At 46.8% G+C, this 15,732-nt stretch overlaps 1 protein-coding gene across 1 annotated transcript in view; it reads right to left on the reverse strand.

Annotated features, from left to right (window-relative positions):
* LOC122695420 (E3 ubiquitin-protein ligase RNF213-like) overlaps positions 1-4,494 on the reverse strand; it is a 112,868-nt gene extending 108,374 nt beyond the window's left edge. Inside the window, exon 1 of the mRNA XM_043905278.1 lies at positions 4,138-4,494. Within this exon, the coding sequence (XP_043761213.1) occupies positions 4,138-4,273 (136 nt within the window). The 5' untranslated portion in view covers positions 4,274-4,494. The remainder of the gene's footprint in view (positions 1-4,137) is intronic.
* Between the last annotated feature and the right edge of the window lie 11,238 nt (positions 4,495-15,732).

Genomic DNA, 15,732 nt, shown 5'->3' on the forward strand with positions numbered 1-15,732 from the left:
GGCTCTTTCTCTCACCAGTGAGCCCTCCACAGTCACACCCGAACCCCAGGGGCTGACCCTCTCCCACGGCGGCTGCCTCTGGAGCTTCCCCAGTGGCTCTCAACCCTTCCCGGACTCCTGTGGGGTCTCAGGCTGCTTATCTTGTTGTTTTCTATTATAAAAACATCAACAAGAAAAACTTGGAAATGCAGAAAATATAAGGAAAAATACATTTCCCAGAAACCACCTCCCTTCTGTTAGGTAGTTAGAATAGGGAAAAGGAGTCCAAAATAGCGGTGGCTAAAAGACAAAGGAAGGGAAAGCCCACGAAAATAGAACAGAGGAAGGTCAAAGGAAGGTCCGAGAACCAGAGTGAGGACTTCAGGTAGAACAGCACTCCTGGCCAAGCGCAATTTGCATAGGACAGGCCCAGGGGGAAGGAAAAAACATAAAAAGAGGAGCCAAAGGGCTCTCGCTCTCTCTCTCCCGCGCGATGGGGTGCCCTTCTCTTCGCGTCTTTGGATCAACGTGCCCTCACACCTCGAAGATGGATTTTCCTGCTATCTTCTAAATAAAATAGAGCTGTAACACTGAGCTCTGACACTGACTTCTCTAAGAGCTATAACACAGTCCGTTCGAGACCTGAGAGCTATATGGTCTGTCCAAGACCCGAGAGCTGTGACCCGCTGAGGGGGCTTTAATGTCCATCACTCCAAATCTTTGTTGTGACGAGACAAAGAACCAAGGAGCATACACTTGCCTGATACTTCCAAAAAATAATCTTTTAGCACTCAAGGCGGAAGTCCCACTTGGATACCCTGGGGCACCTGACGGAACAGTGGGGAACTGGGGTGGGGGAGGGCCTCCTGACCACCCACTACCCCCTGCCCTGTTAGACCTACTGACATTGGAAATCCTCCACCGCAGACTAGATGCACATGACTCTTGGCAAAAGCCAGCCACCCTCCACCTATGGCCAGGGCGGCCTGGAACTCTTCACACACTCTCCTTTTGAGGCAGAAATTGTTAGACAGTATAAGACTTTGAGACCTCAATTTCTTTTTTTAATTTAATTTCAATTTTTCTCTTCTCAAGTACGCATCTCACTCTTTGTTCCAATTTCCAGGCATTCAGAGGAATGCCTCCCTGGTCTGGAGGGTCATAAAACCTTCAGATCCAGGACAAGACAATCATTAACTGCGGTCCAGTTTATCAAGGAGAAAAACTCCAGGTAGACAATTAGCTCGTAAACATACATCTAGCCCCTAAATAATGGTCTGGGCTCTTGAGAAAGGGTTGAGGGATGGTGCCGAAATGTCTGGAAAAACTGACAAACTGGGGGATCCAAGAAAGCTATAAAAATGACAAACTGGACACTGGGCCGTTTAACCTAATTGATCAGAAAGGATGCATATTAAAGTCACGAGTCAACAAAAAATGTACAGATCAATACTAGTAAAGATATGAAACTGCTGCAATCCTCGCCTTTTGGGAGGTTCTTCACCCCCTCTCAATGTCTATGATGAGGGCTTTGCATCTCTGTCTTCTAAAAATAAACTTTGCCTGTATGATTTTGCTAGTTTGCAGAATTCATTCTTTAGCTCCATGAACAGAACTTGGGTTTCATGTTTCACTTTCACGTCCTGATCTGGGCGGCCTCACACTCCCCTCAGATTCAGTCGTCCTGGGTACCTCCAGGAAGCTGCACCACAGCTTCTGGCTCCAAGCCCTGCTCAAGTTCGTGAGGAACTTGGACCCGCAGCACCAGAGGGAGGCCAGTGTCCAGGATGCCCAGAGCTCCCGGCCTGGCAGACCTACAAATGGCTAAAAGGTGGAGATAATCCCTTCAGCAGCCAAGCCTCCTAGCAGTGTGGTTTCAGTTTCCATTCCTGTATGTATGGAAGAGGCTTGGCTGGGTGAGCAAAGCAGAGAAGCCGGCAGGAAGTGGGTGGGGGACAGAAGAAGGAAACTGACAATCTCATTCAACACCCAGGTCCTCAGCCCTACTGTGTGCCCCACACGGAGTGACCACGGCCCAGCTCCTCCCCTCCCACCCCCAGCGATGGGTGAGGGACCACCCCCAGTGACCCAGCCCTAAGGTAAACGGCCCCTTAGCACTAATGGCACTTTAGCACGGTGCTCACCGAGGATGAACCGGCAGCTTAGAAGCCAACCAGCTCCCAAAAGCTCTCAAAGCCTTTGCCCCTGGAACTGGCAGAGATGCCAAGCATCTCAGAGGTACGGACTGTCCACTTTGGTAGTGACCAAGCCCTTCTAAGGGTAGGGGCTCCAGAATGACCTCTGACTGTGCCAAGGTGGACGGCTGTCTTGCCTGCTCTCCCTACCTGCCTGGACACGCAAGACCCTAGAAGATGACCTAGTGTTCTCAGACAAGGCTTTTTTTTCCCTGTTATGTTGGAAAACACACCAGTTGCTCTTAGCAGCCCTGTGAAAGCCCCTCGCACAAAATTGAAGGGAGGCCAGGAGGAATGAGCTTTCCTGTTGACTCTCCCAAAGGGGTGAGTCTCAGGAGGCGCCAGCCACAGGACTTGAGACTCAAACGAAGCCCTGATTTTCTCCTGTTAATCCATCTCATGTCAATTTAATTCATAGACAAGCCAAGAGGACCTAGAAGGGAAGAGGAAAACTTCCCCGACGATGCTAAGGCCAACAAGACCTCAACCACAGCTTCCTTCTAGGGAACTGGCTCTGGCTCCTGAGTTCTAAATCTTTTCTCTACCAGTTGCTAGCTGTGTGACTGTGAATAGTTACTTAACCTCTCCTTTTGCTTCACTCTTGGCATTTGTAAAATGGGGATTGATGATAGTTCCTCCCTCAATATTTAGCATAGCACTGGGCAAATCACAGGTTAGCTGATTGGTATTGGTTTTATTTGTGCTTTTAGTCTCTGAGGTCCCAAAGACCCCTCCTCCCAAGACCCCCCTAGTCAGGCAGATGTTCTAGTGACCAGGGTGGGGAGCTCTGGAAGGTGGGAAATTACAACTGGATACCAAAACTTCAGTTATGCCATGCCATGATTCAACATCTGGACCAGGAATTGATCAGAGTGAACACCTGGCTGCCCACCAAGATCCTCCCAAATTATTGGCAACAAGAAAAAAATCAATAAGAAAAGCAACAACAAGAAGTGCAACAAAAAGTGGCCACCTCTCCATACCTCTCACAGTCCAAAGAGTGCATCTGTAACAGGAGCACTTTGTACAAATGCAGCCAAAACAGAACCAATTAAAAGAACTGGGGGGCGTCTATCTCACCCCTGATTCAAACTGCACCTTCTTCAATTCACTCAGCAATTATTTATTGAGCACCTACTGTGTTCCAGGCAACATACGGGAGACTTGGGATAAAGCAGTGAATAAGAGACAAAGGTCTCTGAAGACTGACCATGGTGTCATCCAAGTGCTACTGGGACAAACAGCCTGGGGAAGTGCAATTCAGAGTGAAGGGGTGAGGCAGGTACAGTTTGCAACTGGGTGGTCAGAGTGGGCCTCCAGAAGAGGAGACACTTGAGCAAAGATTGGAAGGCAGGGATACGGGAAGCTGTGCTGCCCTCTACGAAAAGGTGTGTTCCAGTCGAGGGACCAGGCAGTGCAAAGGTCCTGTGGTCAGAGCATGTCTAGCATGTACTAGAAGGAGCAGGGAGACAGTCCAATGTCCCAGGCATCAAGAGAATCAAGGACCCACCAGAGTCAGCAGGTGAGGGCCACCTGACACGGGTCCTCCTTCATGCGCCCATGAGCCACCCCTCATCAGGAAGGCGCCTGTGCAAGCTGCGGGGGCCCCTCCCCCACCAGGGGGGCCTGGGATGCCACTTTATACAGCATCCTCTGAAAACCGCTAAGATCCTCCGGCTCAGCCCAACACTTGCCATTCCCTAAGGAGAAAGGAAACTCCAAGTTCTCTCCAAGAAATGAAACTGAAATTCTTTAAAAAGTGACAGATGCTTTCAGCAAAGGACTAGATAAAACTGTATTTCTAAGGAAAGTGTTTCCTCTAGAAGCAGTTCTCTATCACAGAAGACCTGCTAGCCTAGGCTGCCTGCTGGTCAAGGTCTCCACTTCTAGGGATGAAAGAGGGACTGAGCTAACTGCCCTCCCCACCACCTGCACCAGGCTCCCAGCCCCATCGGGGCCTTACCTAGTACTCCTTCGGGGGCTGCAGGAAGCAGCCTCTGTCCACACTCGCTGCAGAACTTCGGGGCTTCCTCTTTGGAGATATGCCGACAGGAAGGACATTCCATACTTCCAGGGAGAGGAATTCCTGGGGCTGGCATGCTTCTGTCGATCTGGAAGCTAGAGGCTTGAGGCTGCCAGCTTTATACCCCGCCACCTGTCACATGACCACAGTTTCATTTTCTGAGAAAGTGCAATTGTTGCAGGAAACAGGACTGCTTCCAGGGCCCAAAACTGGGCTCTTGTCTAACACTCGGAAATGAATTGTCTGAGGAGACACATGTGCTGACAAAGCAAGAGATTTTATTGGGAAAGGGCACCCGGTGGAGAGCAGCAGGGTGAGGGAACCCAGAACTGCTCTGCCACGTGGCTCACAGTCTCGGGTTTTATGGTGATGGGATTAGTTTCCAGGTGGCTTTGGCCAATCATTCTAATTCAGAGTCTTTCCCAGTGGCGCACGCATCGCTCAGCCAAGATGGATGCTAGCGAGAGGGATTCTGGGAAGTGGACGGACACGCGGTGTCTCCTTTCGACCTTTCCTGAGCTCTTCCGGTTGGTGGTGGCTTATTAGTTCCATATTCCTTCCCAGGATCTCCTGTCATAAAACAACTCATGGGAATGGTTACGATGGTGCCTGACCAGGGTGGGCAGTTTCAATCAGTGTGCTTCCCCTAACAACTCCCCCCCGAGAGATTTCATACTCAAGATACTTCTTGGGAAATGGGGCAGAGGTCTCTTTTCTTCTGTAACTTCTTCCTGCTCTGCATGGGCGTAGGCCTGCCTAGCAGAGTAGAAGTCTCTCTCTACCTAATCTAAGTTGGGGTGTTTTTTTTTTTTTTTTTTGCCTGAAACTAGCATTCACCCTTGTAATAACAGCAATTTAGTTTGAAACTGTTGGCCCCTCTCAGAAATGAAATAGAAAGGGCCCAAACAGGAGACCTAACAGGATAGTCATCACTGGTCCCCAGAAACAGGAGGCAACATTTGGGGTGAGGGCTGCAGGGTTTGTGACTTTTTTTTTTTTTTGATTGGTTGGTGGTAAAGCAACAGAGCTGTGCTCCACGAATCTTGTTTTCAGTCTGAAGTTACCATCCTCCACCTGGGTGGGGGCTCCAGTTCTGTAAAACTCAAAGACATTGTTATGCATATTTCTTTCAGTAGGAACCAGGACCCTGTCTCAAGGCTGTACTACCATTTGATTGTTTCTCCTCTGTTTCTGTATCCCCTACATTCCCTAATTAGCAACTGTTTGAATCCACCCTTTGGAACTCATAAGCCTATATTCTACAGATAAGAAATGGAGAACACACAACAGATCTGTACTCCAGAGCCCCACAAAATCCTGCTCAGTTTTAATTTAGGGAACAGGGCAACTATGACCATGATAAAACTTCCTGTCAAAATGGGGCATAGGACTGCCTCAGCTTCGAGAATAGACACTGAATTGGAAGTATTCCTAAATTCCAAGTCCTAGATCTGAGCCTTGTATGATTAAAATCTCAATCCCTTGGTCTGCCATTTTGTTGTAACAGACCCAGTTAGAAGTAGCTGGAGGAAGGATAACTGGAATTTTAATAGACAAAATAAATCTCATTTCTTTTTAGAAGAATAGGCCTGAAACCCAGTCTGGACCTGGCACTTCGGGGAGACTTGTAGCCAGGTAGCCAGTTGCCTAGTTTTATAAAAAGTAAGGTTGCAGTTACCAGCTTCCAGCAGACATTGTTTTGAGAATAGTGGCATCTAAGCCTGACACGACTCAGAAAACTCAAGTGTTTAGCAACACAACGTCTGATCTGAAATCACACCCATGGTAACACCTGGTTATTTCCCAGGATGTCTGAACCATAGCTACTCTATTTTGACTTTTAGTTGTAAAATTTTCCTTAATAGCCGAAGCAGATGTCACCATTAATGACGTCAGTGTTTTTCTAGGTATGAGAAGATGCAAGAATTGGAACTCGTAAAATCTTCTCTTGAAAAGATCTAACTATCTGAAGGCCTGTTCTGCCAGTTTTTCCCAGAGCACAGAGTGCCTCATTCCTGATTTTCACCTTGAACTCCTTTCAGGGGCGTTGAAAGTCAGCAGTTGAAGTGGCCATGATTTAATCTTTGTAGATGTAGATGGCAACTGTCAGTCTTCAGTTGGCAAAGCCCCCTTTTGTTCATAAACTTGACTATGATTTTGAGGGGGGCATTTCATGACCATTTTATCCTGTGGTGCTGAGAATGTCCATTCTCAGGTTTGGCAAAGATTTTGCTGACAGGCCACTCACAGTGCTGTTACTGGACTAGGCCATAAAACATTATCCAAAATTCTCTGGACCACCTGTCTTACTAGCCTCTCGGTCCAGGAAAATATTCCCTCTTGTTGCTTCTTCCCATATCTAGAGTTACACTGTTACCATCATCCATTTCATATGGGACTATGTATTATTCTATTAGAGGCCTCAGACACACATTTGGCAGGGTAAGAAACAGGAATTTTGTAAAACAGGTGAAATACAAATAACATAGCCAGCAGTATTAGTAAAGTCACAAGTAAGACTTAAGAGCTTCCATTAGATGTAGCCCAGTATATCTCAGGTCATCTTAGTCTACTCTATAGAATCTTTATCTTCCAGGGAAATTATATATTGGCACCACCATCTACAAGGCACATAGCCCAGTTTTCGAGTGTTACTAGACTGATTATCCTTAGTATGATTTAATTGTTTTCAACACAGAGGAGACTTTAAACCTAAATTACCATAGCCTGGTGTTATCTATATAAATCCATCCCATAACTGTGGGAGATTTTTTCCTTCTTTGCTGAAACTTTTCTTGTTGCTCTGATTGAGCTTGAGGAATAGAAAAAAGCTCAAATTTATGGCCAGAGCCAGAGCAGGCATTATTAATTGGCCCGGTGAAGGGATCCCATCTAGTAATATCACAGTGACATTAATATGACTATAATTTTTTTTTTTAAAGAAAATTTTTTCAGAACCAACCAGTTAGAGTCTTGTAGTAGAGAAATTTACCAAGGTAACCCAGAACTAGACACAGGTAATTGGCCACAAACCCAATAATTGGATTGATTTCTAAAACTAGCATAGGATCAGGCCTATGATAGAAAAGCTTTTGATTTATATGCAAAGGTCTAAGAAGTCAAGAAAACATTATAAATGATCATACGAATCAGGTCCAGCATCTTGGGCAAGCTGTCTACCTCTGATGTCGTCATCTTCTCATCCTCGTGTACTGTAGTTTCTCCAGATAAAAAAGTCCTTCCATCCAAGTTGGAGACAGTCCCTTAAATTATGTCTTTTTCCAGTCCTGCTTGCAGGTCATGAGGCATCTGATCTTCATCCAAAAATAGATTAATGAGATAAGCTTCAGAAACAAACTTAGGGTGTTCTTTAAGAATTCAATTAAATTTTGCATTAATATCACATAACAGCAAAGAACTATCCAAGAAATGAGTCTTACTACCTCCATTAACAAACTGGGATTTAACATTTATTGAAACATCCTTTTCTCCCTAAAATTATCCTCATTTTTATCAAATATAACCAAATTAAGGCTAGCTTGTTTGCAAAATAGGTCTGTTCTCACTAATTTTGGTCTGATGATTTATATAACCATAATTGATCATAGACTTTTTATTTCCCTGAAATATTTATAGAATCTCAGACCGAACTTTTTAAAATAAAACAGGGCTGGGAAACTCACACCAAAGGCTTATCACAGATTTTGCTTAACAAATCTCGGTGAATTCTTCCCTTTTTAAGGTCTCAAAAATTCCTTGAGATTTTTGTGCCTGTTAGTGAGATAATCTTCCTAGCTCATTTGATAAACTTACTGGAAACCTAAGAGTTTCCAATTTCTGGAGGAGTCAGATAGAGAGAAAATATAATTGCTTTGCTTTTAATGTATAATTTTACCAAATTATTTTCATAATTAGTTTGAGAGGAAGGTTTTCCCTACTCCTGGAAAACACAAGATTCAAACCTGTAATTTTTCAGATAGAAACCATAAAAGTTATAAGCATATTCGCTGGTTCATTCAGTCCTTTGTTAACTTTTGTGAAGTCATCAGGTTTCTCATTAGAATACCAGGACATATCAAAATGTTAAGAACTCCATATAATTTCTAGGATATCTGTATTAGTAATTTTACCATACATTATAACATGAGCAGATTTATTACTCATTTGATAATCTTTTTCATGTAATTTAACCAACCAAATAAACACAGTTTAATATTTCTCTTTGGGATGTTTCAGGGGCCCTCTGAAGCACCCCAAAGTTAGCTAGAAGTCAAAGGAACTTCAAAAGAATTCGATTTAGGAACTTTTATCGAGACGATCATTTAAAAGCATTTAGAACATTTGGTCAGGTTTAGTCAATGTTGATGGGTGTATCATTTAGCTTGTTGATGTGTCACAATGGGTGTAAATACCAAGGCTCAAGGTCTAGTGAAATTCAGCTCAAAAGCCATCTTGGACCTAGTTGGCTCTAACCAGTTTTCTTGTGGCTATGTCATTCCTAACAAAATCAATTTATCTAACTAATTGTAATCCAATTTTAGAAAATCCTGATCAAGCATAACTCTTTTTAGTATTTTTTTCATACCTTTTTTTTAAAAACTGAAAACACACTTCCTACTTTCCTTTAGCAACCAAGAACTAACTTTTATATTAGCATTTTATAGATTGGTGAGCATAAATACCAGTGATAATTTCTAAAACCCTTGCTTTCTTAGAACATTTTAGGATGGCACCAAACATTATTCATTTATAGTCCCAAATCTCTTTAGTTTCTCTGTAAAAGGAAATTAGTGTTTAGTAGTAAATGTTTCAAAATCTTATTTTATTTGGAAATGACCTAACTATTCAATATACTTCCAACACTTAGCACAACCCTTAGAAATTCAAGTTACAGCAATCTGGAGAGACTATTTTAGACAGATATTCCTAAAGAATAATTATTCTTAATAGAGTTTATATAAAAGCTCATATCTCATTTATTTTTTTTAGAACTTTCTTCACTTGAGGTAATTTCCTTGTTGACAAACTTGTAGCAGATATAATATTTAACTTATATTAAACCTAGGTACAATGAAAATATTCTACTTAATGTTAATTACTCTAAGACATGTCTATATTAGATAGGTCAACAAACATTAATATCAGGTATTTAATACTGAATATTTCCCAGTTCACATGAACCTGGAATTTATTGTTTAATTTAGAATTATTTGATTTGTAAGCACTTACATTTCTTTAAGCCAATTAAATAGAGCTCATTTACAAATTAACCTGGAAAATATTACCCATAGACAAGGACACACCAAGACATATTTAGACAGACACAGTGCAAGATCTAGTTGCATTTTCTAAGTTTAGTCATGAACTAGATATTACAATATAAAATTTACTAGTTTATAAAAAAACAGTTGAAATAAATAAAAATTTTAAAGCCGTTTCCCCCTTTTCCCTCAGTCTCAGGAGTTAGAGATGGCCTAGATAAGTGTTCCTGAGAGCCCTGGTCTCAAGGCACAGGGAAAGAAAATCAAGTTCTAACAAAATGGCGGCAGGTTTAAACCAAATGGTGGCCAGACAAAGCAAAATGGCCATCAAAAATCACAACACAGAACACAGAGTTAAAACACACACATATAAACCTGGCAGTCCTCATCAGACACTCCCTTAAATACAAGAATACAGTCTCTCAGAAAACCTCCTATAGAGACACAGAACTTCAGATCCAAGTACTAACAGAGTAAAGGAAAATATCCCAGGTCTTCAAAGATTTCAAAGGGAGGAAAGGAAGCCAGGTTGAAAGAAGGGAGAGGAGGCGGGAGAGGCGGGCAAAAGGCGTGGCCTTACAGACGTCTCCTGCCACCTGCAGATACTCAGGGACTTTACCCTGGGCCTCCAGAGAAGGGAGGACTGGAACTCAGCCCTACCAGAAAACAGACCAGACTGTTGCAGAAAGGGGGACCCCTTCCAGGGCCTGAAACTGGGCTCTTGTCTAACACTCAGAAATGAATTGTCCGAGGAGTCTCCTGTCATAAAACAACTCATGCGAATGGTTACTAAAGGGCCTGACCAGGGTGGGCAGTTTCAGTCAGTGTGCTTCCCCTAACAAGACCAGAACCAGAATTCGAGTTCTCTGCCAAGAGGAGGTGATCAGTCTCCAATCCTCAGCTCAGGCTGAGGCCCTTCAACCAGATTCCTGCGTCCAGAACTGGAGGATTAGAAAAAAGGGGAAGGATAAGAAGGGTTAAGGAGAGGAAAGAGAGAGGGAAGGGGAGAGAGGTTAATAAAGTCTCTTGTTCCTTACCGGTGGGGGCACTCTGGCCAGTTGTCCATGTCAGGAGGAGACCAGGGACAAAAGGGTCCCAGGTGCGGCCACTGGGTCTGGTCCATTGGCAGGCAAGCTGGCCCCTGAGTACCCCGAGTGGTCAGGATGTCAGTCTCAGCAAAGAACAGTCTCACCAGAGTCGCCATTTGTTGCAGGAAAGGGGACCCCTTCCAGGGCCCAAAACTGGGCTCTTGTCTAACACTCGGAAATGAATTGTCCGAGGAGACACATATGCTGACAGAGCAAGAGATTTTATTGGGAAAGGGCACCCGGTGGAGAGCAGGAGGGTGAGGGAACCCAGGAGAACTGCTCTGCCACGTGGCTCGCAGTCTCGGGTTTTATGGTGATGGGATTAGTTTCCGGGTGGCCTTTGGCCAATCATTCTAATTCAGAGTCTTTCCCGGGCGCACGCATTGCTCAGCCAAGATGGATGCTAGCGAGAGGGATTCTGGGAAGTGGACGGACACGCGGTGTCTCCTTTCGACCTTTCCTGAGCTCTTCCGGTTGGTGGTGGCTTATTAGTTCCGTATTCCTTACGAGGACCTCCTGTCATAAAACGACTCATGGGAATGGTTATGATGGTGCCTGGCCAGGGTGGGCAGTTTCAATCAGTATGCTTCCCCTAACAAAATTGCAGCGGCCCAATTCTCCCTGATCAATTGAAACCTAGTCTGATCACCGCCCCCGGGGTTCTCCAGTCTGCCTCATCCCAACCTCCCCTTCCATGTGGCTGCAGCACCCACTTCCTTCTCTGCTGCCCCCACCAGGGCCAGGCTTGCCCCTCCCAGCCTCCAGACATCACTCAGTGAGCCTAAAAACGTCCCCATCCAGCTGAGACTGGGAGCCAGTTCAGCTGAGCCAAGTTGAGTGGAGACTAGGGGTAGTAGGGGAGCAGGCAGAGACTGCAGATACCTGCTGTATGCCCTAGGCAAGGGACTCAGACTCTAACTGGCTCACTGCAGAAATGCTGGCAGCAAATGGCTGAGTCAGAGCCTGCCAAAGGAACCAGCCTGCACAGGGCAGCCCAGGGCTACCGGGGATGGCAGTCAGGCCTCTTAAAAACAGGGCCAGTGGTCAAGATTCCTAATAACAGGAATTGCCATCTACTAAGCCTACACTCTTCTTACGGACCATCTGGCCCTCTGAACACCCTCCGTGGGGGTGGCAGCAAACCATGGTCAGGGTCATGTGCAAGGTCAGGACTCAGGCTGAGAATCTCCAGCTTTCAGAGACCACTGAGTTCATCCATGGTGAGAGTGGACACACATATCTTGGTTCTTGGGGCACAAAGATCCACCTGTCACCCTTTTCTGTTGGCTTCAGACCCAAGAATTCTGCTGGAGCAGCGGCCCAGTCGGCTCCTTCCCCAGCTGGGAGGGCAAGCAAAGGGCCCCATCAGACAACAACTCCCTGTCTGCTGGCCTCCTGCAGCCCCCGTGTCTCCTCACTTCATCTGACACCACCAACTTGGTCTCCCTCTGATGGTGGGCTAGGTAGGGGGAGAGCAGGACCAAAAGCACCCAAAGTGTGCGGTTACCCTCAGGGTCCTGATCCCCACCTCCCTTCTTCCCCTCCCAACGCCCCCTGAAACAACCACCACTGTAGTTTGGGCACTCTCTCACTAAAAGACTCTCGATGACTCCCCAGGGCCCAGTCCTCTCTCGTAAGGTGCATTCCCTCTCTCCAAAGCTCTGCTTCCACACAGACCAGAAAACTCACAGCAGGGATCAGAATTCCTCACTCGAGTGTCCTACTGTTTCTCCCCAGCACCAGGGGCTTATGGGTTACCGCAGGTACCAACACTTCTCTATTCTCTCAGTTTCCTTTTTCCCTCCCCCCTTTTTCCAGCCACATCCCCCCAACCACCACCAAAGAAAACCAGGTGGTGCCCCCACCTCACACTCCCCCATTCTCAGCCCTCCCTGGCTTCCCCCAGGGCCACCTCCCACTCCCAGTTGTCAAGGCCATCACCCAAGAGGTGCCAACTTGGCCTTCAGCCCCTGGCCACAGACAACCCTGATGAGTCAGGCAACCCTGGTAAGTCAGGAGCACCCTGCGCTCTGGACGGCCCGGTGATGTGGGCAGTGATGCTGCTCTCCTAAAAGTTACTGTGAAATAAAAGATAAAGGGCAATTTTCGCAACATCACTTATCCGTTGTTGCAATTAGTGAAAGCCCAGGATTGAGTTCAGGGTACAGCAGAGGCCCCCGAGTCTGGTGGTCCCCGTCCGCTATCAGCCCCGGGCGCGCCCCCTCCCAGGATAGGGTGCTCTTGGGTTCAAAGCCGGAGTCCAGCACTTCCCCGCGGGGAGTCCGACCAGATGCAGGGCCCCCGGGAACGTCGCTGGGGCCGGGGGAAAGCGCTCGGGCCCCGCCGCGCCCACCTGCTGCGCGCGGCCAGAGAGCAGGGTCGGCACTGTTCCGCGGGGCCGGGATGGACCGGGAACCCGCGGAGAAACCGAAACGTGGCGCCCGGATTAGGAAGGGGCCGGCCCGAACGGCGGCCGGGCGCGACGCATCTGGACGCAAGCGCCGCTCCCCGGCAGCACCTCCCGCCCGGCCGCCGCGACCCAGGACCAGACTCGGCGGGACCCCTGATCCATGGGACCCTCTCGCACCTAGAGGAATGGCACTCTGACCAGTGGGACAGCTCGTAACTGGGGTAACTTGCGCCCTGCACTCACGGGACCCGGCATCCCTCCCTGTAACCCGCATTCCGCCCCTCAAGACCTGCGGCCAAGGTGCCCGCGCACGGCCCTGCAACTGTGCACCCCAGCCCGCCCGCCAGCTCTCACCTAGGCGGCTCCCGGGCCCACGCTGCCGCCTGTAGGCAAGGTTTCGTTTCTGTAGTCCTGGGTCCCGCCCTTCCCGCTTCGGCAGGCTCTGCGGAGCTCACGTGGGTGTGGTCAGAATTCCCGGTCGAGTGGCGCCCTCCAGTGGACCCGGAGCCAGGCCCTGTTCAGCTCAGTTCAGTTCAGTTCAGTTCAGTTCAGTTCAGTTCAGTTCAGTTCACTTCAGTCGCTCAGTCGTGTCCGACTATTTGCGACCCCACAAACGGCAGCAAGCCAGGCCTCCCTGTCCATCACCAACTCCCCGGAGTCCACCCAAACCCATGTCCACTGAGTCGGTGATGCCATCCAGCCATCTCATCCTCTGTCGTCCCCATCTCCTCCTGTCTTCAATCTTTCCCAGCATCAGAGTCTTTTCAAATGAGTCAACTCTTTGCATCAGGTGGCCAAAGTATTGGAGTTTCAGCTTCAACATCAGTCCTTCCGATGAATATTCAGGACTGATTTCCTTTAGGATGGACTGGTTGGATCTCCTTGCAGTCCAAGGGACTCTCAAGAGTTTTCTCCAACACCACAGTTCAAAAGCATCAATTCTTTGGCACTCAGCTTTCTTTATGCTGAGTGGACTTTCTTTATAGTCCAACTCCCACATCCATACATAACTACTGAAAAAACCATAGCTTTGACTAGACGGAACTTTGTTGACAAAGTAAAGTCTCTGCTTTTAAATATGCTGTCTAGGTTGGTCATAACTTTTCTTCCAAGGAGCAAGTGTCATTTAATTGCATGGCTGCAGTCACCAGTTGCAGTGATTTTGGAGCCCCCCAAAAATAAAGTCTGTCACGGTTTCCACTGTGTCCGCATCTATTTGCCGTGAAGTGATGGGACCAAATGCCATGATCTTAGTTATCTGAATGTTGTTTTAAGCCAACTTTTTCACTCTTCTCTTTCACTTTCATCAAGAGGCTCTTTAGTTCTTCTTCACTTTCTGCCATAAGTAAGGGTGGTGTCATCTGCGTATCTGAGGTTATTGATATTTCTCTCAGCAATCTTAATTCCAGCTTATACTTCATCCAGCCCAGCGTTTCTCATGATGTACTCTGCATAGAAGTTAAATAAGCAGGGTGACAATCTACAGCCTTGGCGTACTCTTTTTCCTATTTGTAACCAGTCTTGTTCCATGTCCAGTTCTAACTGTTGCTTCCTGACCTGCATACAGGTTTCTCAAGAGGCAGGTCAGTTGGTCTGGTATTCCCATCTCTTTAAGAATTTTCCAGAGGTTGTTGTGGTCCACACAGTCAAAGGCTTTGGCATAGTCAATAAAGCAGAAATAGATGTTTTTCTGGAACTCTCTTGCTTTTTTGATGATCCAGCGGATGTTGGCAATTTGATCTCTGGTTCCTCTGCCGTTTCTAAAACCAGCTTGAACATCTGGAAGTTCACGTTCACATACTGTTGAAGCCTGGCTTGGAATCTCACACAACGTGGCCTTTTCAGGGTGATCTTCTTTCACTGTGCATCACGTTTCAAGTCCCATCCATGAGGTAGTGTGTGTCGGGACTTCACTGTTGTTTATGACTGAATAAATATGTGAGAGTTGGACTATAAAGAAAGCTGAGCGCCAAAGAATTGATGCTTTTGAACTGTGGTGTTGGAGAAGACTCTTGAGAGTCCCTTGGGCTGCAAGGAGATCCAACCAGTCCATCCTAAAGGAAATCAGTCCTGAATATTCATCGGAAGGACTGATGTTGAAGCTGAAACTCCAATACTTTGGCCACCTGATGCAAAGAGCTGACTCATTTGAAAAGACCCTGATGCTGGGAAAGATTGAAGGCAGGAGGAGAAGGGGATGACAGAGGATGAGATGGTTGGATGGCATCACCGACTCAATGGACATGAGCTTGGGTAAACTCTGAAAGTTGGTGATGGACAGGGAGGCCTGGCATGCTGCGGTTCAGGGGGTCGCAAAGAGTTGAGCAGAACTGAGGGACTGAACTGAGCTGAATAGTGCCACAAGAGTATGGACTTGTGAACATAGGGAGGTAAGGAGAGGGTGAGGTGAATTGAGACAGTAGCATTGAAAATATATACATTACCATGTGTAAAATAGATAGCTATACAACACAGGGAGCTCAGCCTGGCACTCTGTGAGGACAGAGATGGGTAAGATGGGGGCAGGGGCTGGGAGGGAGGCTCAAGAGGGAGGGGCTATGTGTATACTTACAGCTGATTCACATTGCTGTGAGGCAGAAACCAACACAGCATTGTAAAGCATTTGTCCTCTAATCAAAATTAAAAAAAAATTTTTTTAAATCAAAAAAGGGGGCCCAGGGTTCCCACCCATCTTCTCCTTTTCCACACTCAGCAGACACAGTGTCCTTCCTCTGGGCTGAGAACAGCAAGCTCTGTCCTTTCTGGGGTTCCCCTC

This window comes from Cervus elaphus, chromosome 5 (genome assembly GCF_910594005.1).
Source record: "Cervus elaphus chromosome 5, mCerEla1.1, whole genome shotgun sequence".
Classification (NCBI taxonomy): domain Eukaryota; kingdom Metazoa; phylum Chordata; class Mammalia; order Artiodactyla; family Cervidae; genus Cervus; species Cervus elaphus.